The 9535-nt window shown below is 36.5% G+C and overlaps 1 protein-coding gene across 1 annotated transcript; it reads right to left on the reverse strand.

Moving 5' to 3' along the window:
* Positions 1 to 2668: 2668 nt before the first annotated feature.
* RBP7 (retinol binding protein 7) lies at positions 2669 to 6775 on the reverse strand. Its single transcript, XM_063353784.1, has 4 exons — positions 6589 to 6775; positions 3956 to 4134; positions 3617 to 3718; positions 2669 to 3296 (listed from the first exon to the last, which is right to left on the reverse strand). Exons 1-4 carry the CDS (start codon positions 6659 to 6661, stop codon positions 3246 to 3248), a joined length of 405 nt encoding a protein of 134 aa, XP_063209854.1. The 5' UTR covers positions 6662 to 6775; the 3' UTR covers positions 2669 to 3245.
* Positions 6776 to 9535: the final 2760 nt, after the last annotated feature.

Genomic DNA, 9535 nt, shown 5'->3' on the forward strand with positions numbered 1-9535 from the left:
AAGGATTTTGAGAAGTTACTCTTTTGGAAGAGGACAAAAAAATGGGAATTGCATCAGCAGATTTTTGCCCCGGGATGAACAGTCACTAATAATAAGATCGTAACACAGCTATGCGCAGTGCAGCCTGGTTTGACTCAGTGAGTGAAAGAATCCCATAAAAGGAGGACAACAAGATGTTCTTAAGATGGAAGCAAACTGGTCTATATGAACAAAGGACAGAATTAAGACTTCCATAATCACTGCAAATAATTATAAATGAAATTGAACAGATTTTTTTTTAGCATATATGAGGCAGATACAATGTTTGGTCTTGTGTTTCAGTATCCATCTTCCTTAACATACTCTAGTGACTTAAAGGTGTTTGAACAAAACCAACGTTCTTGATAACTTAACCAACGTGCCTAGAATGGGAAACAAATTATTTTGTAAGTAAGTGGATCATAATATGTATATATTGCTGGTCTTTTTGTAGAACATACGCACATTGTTACCTTTGATTTTTAGATTATGCTTCATTTTGTGTTTCTTTGTCTTCTTGGGATTATGTTTCATTGTGGTGGTGGTGTGGGTTTTTTTTCCCCATAGAGTTGGGGCCATAATCCAGATCACAGGCTTTTACATGATTTCACTTTCTGGTTTGTTCTGATGCTAAACTGTTAGTTTATTCCATATTATATAGTCATTGCACAGAATAGTAAGCAAGAAAATTATTAGGGGACTTAACAAAAATTTATGTCTTAAAAGCTTTTGATTAAAAGTTAGTAACCTTAAAGATATTTCTGATGTCAGGGAAGAGAGTTATGTGCTCTGTTTAAAAGTATTCTGTATAAGTCTGCCACAAGGACCAACTTTTAGAAACAACAATAGCAAACTACATTCAATGATGTGACTCTTTACATTAAACATTTTGTATAACTATTTTTTTTCATATTATCATTAGAAAAAGTGTTTTAGAGACTGAATCTTGGCTGTTCTTTTGGTTTTCCATTGTCTATTTTGATTATAGAATCCAGAAGGCAACATATTTTTGTTCACCTATCTGTGAAGTACTTTCTCATGCAGCTGGCATTATAATACACATGGTCAGCAGTTGCACTAAAAAAAATCACAGGTTTGTTGATGAAAAAGTTTCACCATCAAAGCAATAGTGTAAGATAAATGAAGTGATCTAAAACACCTTTGAATAAAATGGTTCAAGTGCTTCTCTGAGTTTTGTTCTTGTCTTTCAGATTTATAGTTCAAGTACATATCTTCTTGACAAAGGCTATCTTAATGTCTTCTCCCCACACACACACCACTTCCAGAACATGTGACTACTCCCTTTCTTTTTTCACCTTGCATTTAAATATGTTTAATTTATAGTTTGTGAAAGCACATGAATTGATTAGCACATAAACAAAATTACGATAAGCAGTTTTGTCACTGTAGCAGCTTCTGTCATTGTCAAGATCTCCAAAGCATCCTCAAGCAAGTTTTATACATTACCTGCTTTCAGATCAGCAATTTAAAGTAGGAAGGTAGCAATAAGAAAAGTAATATCACTGTTCATAATAACTCTTCTATATTTCTAACAGTAAGGACTTTCCTAATAGCAGCCTTACTAATCAATTATTACACTTCTAGTCATACAGGTTTCTAAGATTGCATTTTTCTTATTTCTTTCTACTTGGAGGCCCTCTTTTTACTAACAGAGTTCTCCAGGTCATCATTGTCTTGCCATATTGCTTCTCATGCATATCTTATTGGAGTGCACAGCTTAAAAGCTGTGGGGTTTGAGTATCTGCAATATTTAACACTTAAAATACTGCTGTTAGGAACCTCTACAATTGAAATAGAGATGTAATACATTCCAAAGATGCCATCTAGTGGAATAGCGAGGTCTGCGTGGCTGTTACTGCATATTGCTGATGTAACAGAGTAGGTTTGCTGCACGAATTTGTTATTTATATTAGAATAACATAATAACAGTAATTTTGTTTTCAGATAAATGAAAAATACTCAGTTCCAGAAGGAAGGCACTGTCAGGATTCATAGAATAAACACCTGGCATTTTATTACCCACATTTCCCTAACTGTATAAGGAAAACCAGTTGTTTTTGTAATATTTTGGAAACTAGCTTAAATTTACATAGGCCTTTAGTAACTGGGGCAGGAGGGGGTGTCCAATCCAACAAAAAGCCCTCCAAGCTTCAACAGATTTTGTCTGCCTCTGAACTGCCAAGAAGTATCAAAAAGGTGGTGTTATTTATGTTTTATGATGTTGTTCATGTGTTATTTATGTTTTAAAATGTCAGGAATTACTTCAGATTTTTTATCTTTTTTTCATAGAAAGTAGTTAAATTACTAAACTTAAGCTAGATTTAATCAAACTTTTTTCTCTTTCCACTAGCAATAAGATCCCCAAAATGTTACCAACAATACGCAGCAACTCATTTCACATGTAGCTACCAAGTTGACTTGACCACTTACATGTGTTTATTCAAAGCAGAATAAAACCTACTTCTCCTTGCAACATTACACAAGGTGAAAAAGAAAAACATTTAACCTAATTGAACAGAAGTATATAAATAAATCTTAACTAAAGCAGCGTTGTTTTCACTCTGTATATGTGCTTATAGAGTTCAATTATTTTGCAGACTGGAATCTACAATGGATTACTCAAGACCTGTCTTCCTTGTTCTGGAATTTGGTCACAGGCTGGTTTCCTCTGGTAAGCTGAACTTTATTATTTTGAGAACAAAGCAGCTATGGCACAATATAGGACCTTACATTACACATATAAGATACAAGCAAGCGGAGTTAACTACTACTCTGCATATTAAAGAGAAGCATTTTGAATAATAAATATGTATCCTTTGTTGTTATCTTCACTTCCCTACCATCATTCCCCCTCCATTTTGTTTCATGTCAGCATACCCCTTTAGAATAGGCAGGTTTTCTTGTTTTCATTTAGACTGTTAGTTAACTAGAGACCCAAGCCATATCGCTTATGTTTTGGGTTATTTTTTATCCCTTCCAAAAAACACATTCAGAAGTCAAGTACTTGAGATTGGTTTGGTTTTGGGCATTTATTAGCAAAAATCAGATCTTTAACACTGGCAACTACAGACTTATTTCCTGAGCCAGAAACATCAGAACATTTAGGTTAATGGGTACAAGGAATCAGTTCTTGTCCGTACAGCCATCGCTGGACATGAGGATGCATAGTCTCCTGTATATAGCTGTCTTTGCTTGTAGGAACCAGTTCAAGCTCTCTTGAAGACCTGTTTACATACTTGATTCTCACAACGAAGCTCCTACCAAAAAAAACCAAACACACAAACAAAAGTCTAGATCAAAGGAACTGCTTCTAAAAGTGAACATAGATCCTTTGCCATGAGTACTGACCACCACTCTGCTGCCATGCTAATAAATTATGCTTAACATTCTGAATTTAACTATACAAGACAGTGAAACAATGAAGTTGTTCCAGCTAAACTAAAAGGAAAGCAGAATGTGCTCACCATGTATCACCCATTATAAATACTGCAAAGGTAGAAGACTTGTGCGTACCATGACCACATTATAGATGTATATTTTTTCAGAGATAGAATTAATAGAAATCTGAAGTAAATACCAGGTGCAGGTCATCTCCTTCAAGCCAGTGAGTCCACCCCCTGTTCTTCTTCTCACCATTCTGGACACAGACAAGTTTGTCATTTTCCCAGGTAACTAGGCTCTGTGGAAGAGGAAATAAAAATGGTTTTGTATGTCTTTGTCTCAGTTCTGCAATATACTTGTAGACAATGTCTCCCCCCCCCCCCCGAAAGTGAAACTCCTTGTCTGTAACTCAGGCTCCTACCTCTGCATTGCATTACAAATACTATTCTTGAAACAATTTCAGCTCAAGTAGCTGGATTGATCATGGCATCTTAATTTTGTCATGACCTCTTGATTTTATATATTCAAGTCTTACCTTGCATTTTCTGTTATCCAAGCCTTTATTATCTTCTTCAAACTCTTCCCCAATTTTGAATTCGAGCAAATAATCTCTGAATGTGCTAGTGGTATGGATATAAAATGAATCACCATCTTGTTTGATCACTTTCTGAGGCTTCAGCATTTTTGCTATCTTGCGTGTTGCAAAGTCAATACCTTCAACAGGAGAAAAAAACGTCAGAGTTGTATTCGTCACCAGCCATTTTGACAGCCAGGTCTTACCTTTATTACTAATAGAAGCATTTCTTAGATAGTTTGACTTTACTGCTATGCAAGGTTTTGTTGTTGGGGGGTGGTGGTGTGTGTTACATAGATCAAGTCCTGATCTTGTACATTTTACTCTTTGGAAACCAGTTACTCAACCGTTGCACAATTCCTATACAAGATTTATAGGACTTTGAGTCAGAAGAGTCCTTTTGGGAGTGGGGAAGAGTTGTTTTCCCCAGACACAGACACCGCAAGCTTGGTCTCAGACTTACCCTCTGCTTAGCTAGAGGGAACAGTTAATGCCTGTTCTCATCCTTTGTTAGAGGAAAGGCATTAAGTGAATTAACAAGAATTCTTTGCACGCTATACCCTAAATAGGGTAAAATGAAGGACAGTCCTAAAATGAATTACTCATGCTTGTTTTCAGGACATGCCCCTTGCTATTGACACTTTTTAAGCGCGACTAGAAAACATCACACTTGTCAAAAGATTTCCTGGTTGTCTGTAATGATCAGTCACCTTTAAAAGAATCCTGATGTTCTTGGCAATACTAAGCTTAAAGTAGCACTTCTAGAATTCTTTTCTATTTCTCTAGTGAATGTTTGTTTCTTTAGAGGAACAGGCTGTCTACTTGACAAGCAACTGAATTACATTGCATCCCAATAGCATGCTCAGAGTTGGGTTTTTAGAAAGGGGATGGGTAAAATGGGGGGCTGCATATTAATCAATTTAATTGTTTTCTTCACCTAGATTAAAAGTGTTATTTCATATGACCACTCGAAGTTTCCCCATTTATACAGGCTGAGGTTGTGATCTTCTTGACAGGGTGTGTTCAGCTACCATGTGTTGAACCATATGGCTCATTATGCAGTCTGTGTTTGAAGTGGGACTTCATTACTGTATGCATTACAGAAGTGCCAGAATCTGTCAGTCATGTTTTTACATGGTTATCAGTTTATTGTAGCATAGAGGGGTTTGAATTCAGTACTAGCAGCAGCCAAACCCATTAACCCTTAACATTGTTATAAGACTGTATTAATACAAACTATTTATAAATCTGCTCTTCAGAGGTAGATATTAAATTAAAGGAAGGGCTAGGCTTGGAATAGCCATGTTGTTATCCATAACACTCTAGTTACTCAGCTGATCAGATACTAGCTTCCTCCCTCTACTTACCCTGGCAGAAAAGTTTTTCATTCTAGCTCTACAATATCGATTTCAGTCCTTGTTTTGTTCACTATACCAGCAACCAAGCAGAAGTAATTAAAGATAGGTTGTAAATCATCAACAGGATTCTTCACCTTTACTTTTAAGTAAGTTCCCCCAATTACATGCTGAAAACAAATGGCATTTTTCACAAGATTGGTAGTTAAGTTTCATTTAAAAAGCCCTTTAATTAGCTGGACAATGTTTAATATTAAGGAACAGACAAAAATCTCTGTTCCATTTGAAGACACTAACACATTAAGAGCGTATTACTTGGTATTCAAACTGGGGAATAAATCCTCATTATAAGAGCACCCTTTCCTTTTTTTCTAATTGATAACACAGCAGTATTAGAAACAGAGAAGAGTTCTTTCACCATGTTAAAGATACCAGCTAGACAGTGTAACTAGGTCAACCAGCATAGATACAGCCAGAGAACAGATTTCATTCTAGTTGTGTATAGAACAACCAACAAGGGACGCTGCAGGTCATCAGCTTACACAAGTCAAAAAGACAGAAAGGGTTGGGAGAGGCAGGGAGAAGAGAAGGCAGTGCACAAGGTTTCCTGCTGTCAGTCTGTAATGAACTTTGTAAAAGAAAGCTAATGACACAAGAAAGCTAATGAAGAACTGAGAACTTCCTTAGTTCCCCATTGAAGCACAGTTAATCTCTCTCTATAAAAGATCTGAGCAAAGTAAGAGGCTACCTTCAAGCACTCCAAAAGAGGGACAGTTAGAGAGACTTACCAACAGATCACAGCAGTGAGAGAAGTATTTTGTAAGCTGTTTAAAGATAAATGACACTAAGCTAAACAACTACCTAGAAGTGGCAAATACCCAGGCACTTTTTTTTGTTACTTAACATTTAATTAACCCTAGACATAAGTTCTGTAAGTTTGTGCTCAAAAAGCAACAGAAATTGAGTGGACAGCGCAAAGTCTCCCTGTCTCTGATGAAAACTATAAAAACAACTCTACTTTCTACAAGTACTAGCCTGAGAAATTCCTGAAAGCTGCAAGGCGATAGGCTAAAGTATAATTAATGCCATCTGTTTATCAATAAACAAAGATCCTTCCATAATTTTTTAGAGAAAAAAACTTCAGCAATACCTAGGCTGTAGAAGAACTCAGACTTTTAAAATTCAGGAGGACCCTTATGAGGGAAGGGAAGAAGGATAGATTCAAGTATTTTCACCTACCTAAGGCCACCATATAACCTTCAAAGTTGTCATTGCTGACAAGATTCCAGGTTCCACTGAAATCCACAGGCATTGCCAGACTGTGGAAAGAAGTTACAGTCACCCTCTGACCAAAAAGCAAAAATGAAGTAGCTGTTTTCCGACCAGACCTTATATAAGGAAGACTGTGGGTGGGATTACACCCCAGAGCCTTTCTGATGGAGGGGAAGGGTGCTATTGCTGGGCCAATAGGTGGGAGGGTATTTGTAGATCAGCTTCAGCTGCATTGGAGGGAAAAGTTCACAGTTTCTGAAATCTGTGTGTGGAGCAAATGTTAATAGCTCAAGAGTCGCAATGCAAACCAAAAACTGGTTTAAACTTTTTGTGTCCATCTTGTGTACTTTAAAGGGAATTGTGGACAGATTTTGTCATTACTAAAATTCCCTGTATGTATATGAGATCTGCGGCTTTATGATCTGAAATCTATGTATTTGTTGAAAAGGTGATCTACCCACTGTAAATACATGCTGTCTTTGAACAGACAGGGAATGAATGTTAAACTGTGGATGGTATTGTATCAGCAAATGTTAAAGCAGTACCTATGACACAGTAATAGAGATAAGTATTTTATCTTGCTAGTTTATGTCTGGAGTGAATAGCTGGCAGCATTATTGTCTAGTGGTTATAACAGAAAAGTGAAAGACAAATCTTGTTCGTATATGTTATTCCCTGATGTGACTCTCAACATAGCTCTACTGTGCCACAGCTTACCTGTTTGTGTTCTGGTGTCTTTAATGCTGTTAGTTGTATCCTAGTTAAATGAACATACATGTACAAAATTATTTATTTTTTCAGATGCCTTACCAACCAGAAAGTTTGTCTAACAGTTAGGCATGAGAGAGCAGATCCAGAGGCCTGAGCTCTGTTCCCAGTTCAGCGGCTCTGTATTTATCAGTTTTCCTAGATGGGAAAGAGGACGAATACCTGTTCTTGTAATCTACTTTCAACTCCTAAAAACAGCCAGTAATAATAATAATAATAATAAAAGTATTCTCGTGTATATAGAAGATGTAGCTCCCCCCTTTGCTTTTTATTCTTGACACATACAGTAAGGGAGAGATGATACAGAAATTATTCCCACTGATGCTTTATTAGATGCTATACATTGTGGCAGAGCATATCGGGAGTAGAGCACAGGATGCAGCAGGTAAGCTGCAGTGTTGGACTATATCTTCAGCAAAGAAGTGAAAGAAATCTCTTTCTTTCACTGATTTCACTTTCATTCATTAATGATGACCCATCAATGTGTTTTGAAAAGTGAATGAAGAATGCTTGACTTCAAAGGGAAAAGATATATAAAGATTTTGGAAGAGAGATTTTATTTCCTTTAGAAAATACATAATTCTCCAATCTGGTGCAGTTCCTCCATCTGTGGTTACTTTTTGCAAACTGTATGCCTTATTGTTACAATTTACCAAGTAAGGAATACAAATTTAATAATCCTGAACAACTAGGCACTCTAGAATTGCTAAATATAGGAGAGCTAGATAACTTTGTACCTCAGATTCCTCATTGGTAAAAGGGGGAAAACAATCATTCCCAAAGTCACACGTATGTTTTGAGCATTAGCTTAATCCTACATTTTAAGTGGTCAGATGGGACAGTAATGAGTACCCCAATGAAGAAAAACCCAAAATTGATGGGCAAGGGAAATCTTAACTGTGTTTCTACCATGGTAAAAAGGGAATGTGGTATTCTGAATCTTGAACGAGGAAACTCACCTATAGCTACTACAGTTATCTATTTTAGGCTGGTTAGGATGAATAAAAAGATAATATTTTGCAGAGAAAATTAATTTTCTCTGAACTTTAGCTACATTTTTTGAGCTGACAGTTTGACCTATATGACTCATAGAATCATGCAAGTAGGAAATTAGGACGTCAAAGCTTGTTTCCTGTTTGCAGATGGATATTGTTCTCTATCCTATGCTAAACTGGGAATGGCACAGAGAAATGCAAATTGTTTCCCCTGGACTCAAATAGTAACATTTCACCCATAATTTGTTATTACGAGGCTATGGTAGTAAAGCACTGTTGCAATATTACTAACTCTTCCAAGTAAAGAGGAGCCAGTACTTGGATAAGTTCTGTGTAAAAGCCTGGATATAACATTTTAACTTAAAACTAAGATTATGCAGATTGTCTGGGATGTGGTGCTTCTTTCTGTAAATTGGTACTTGATCTCAAACTAAGACTTACAAAAGAGCACTAGGGTTACTATTTCAAGGCTCAGCCAAGGAATCATCTATGGACCTTTTTGTAAGAACTGCTGAATGCCCTGGCCACATCCTATGATGGTTCCTTTCTCCCTTACAAATTCCTTTTTGTGGAAATAATTTTTTCCATTTCCATCTTAATTGCTGTGCAGCATTGCGCATCTAACACATTCCATTAAAGATGTGGCCTCATTACAGAGGTAGATAAAGTGATTTCTGATGCTGTTGCTGTATTTATGATATATTTTGAATCTGAATTACACGTGTGCTGTAGGGGCCCTGTGTTCTCTTAATAGAGCAGAACCAAATGCAGTGATGTAAAAAAAAGCCTAACTTTTATTTGTAGAACATCTCTGAATGCATTTTAGCTCTTCTATAAAGAAGTTAGTGAACTACATTATTCACAAACCTTACATTTTCAAGTATATAGATTCTCTTCTAGATGTCGTCCACTCTTGAAAGTTATACCTGTCTAACATTTTTGAATAGGCCACATCACTGACTGTGATGCTGATATTTATTATTGATTGGGACAGTAGATTGTCAGTGTGTGGTTACTTCTAGTGTTGTAACAGGCGGGTTTCTGGATCCCTCTAGTAAAACAAAAGATCCATATTCAGTGTAATTTTTGAACAATGTTCTGTTTTGTACTGACATCATTCTACCTACTTAAAAATCACACAGTCATCAGAC

This window comes from Chroicocephalus ridibundus, chromosome 16, assembly GCF_963924245.1.
Source record: "Chroicocephalus ridibundus chromosome 16, bChrRid1.1, whole genome shotgun sequence".
NCBI lineage: Eukaryota > Metazoa > Chordata > Aves > Charadriiformes > Laridae > Chroicocephalus > Chroicocephalus ridibundus.

Coding starts and splice junctions, on each gene's coding strand:
- RBP7 (XM_063353784.1), bottom strand. CDS start 6,661: ATGCCTGTGGATTTCAGTGGAACCTGGAATCTTGTCAGCAATGACAAC. Junction 4,135..6,588: donor AGGTTATATGGTGGCCTTAG/GTAGGTGAAAAT, acceptor CTCCTGTTGAAG/GTATTGACTTTGCAACACGC. Junction 3,719..3,955: donor TGGATAACAGAAAATGCAAG/GTAAGACTTGAA, acceptor CCTCTTCCACAG/AGCCTAGTTACCTGGGAAAA.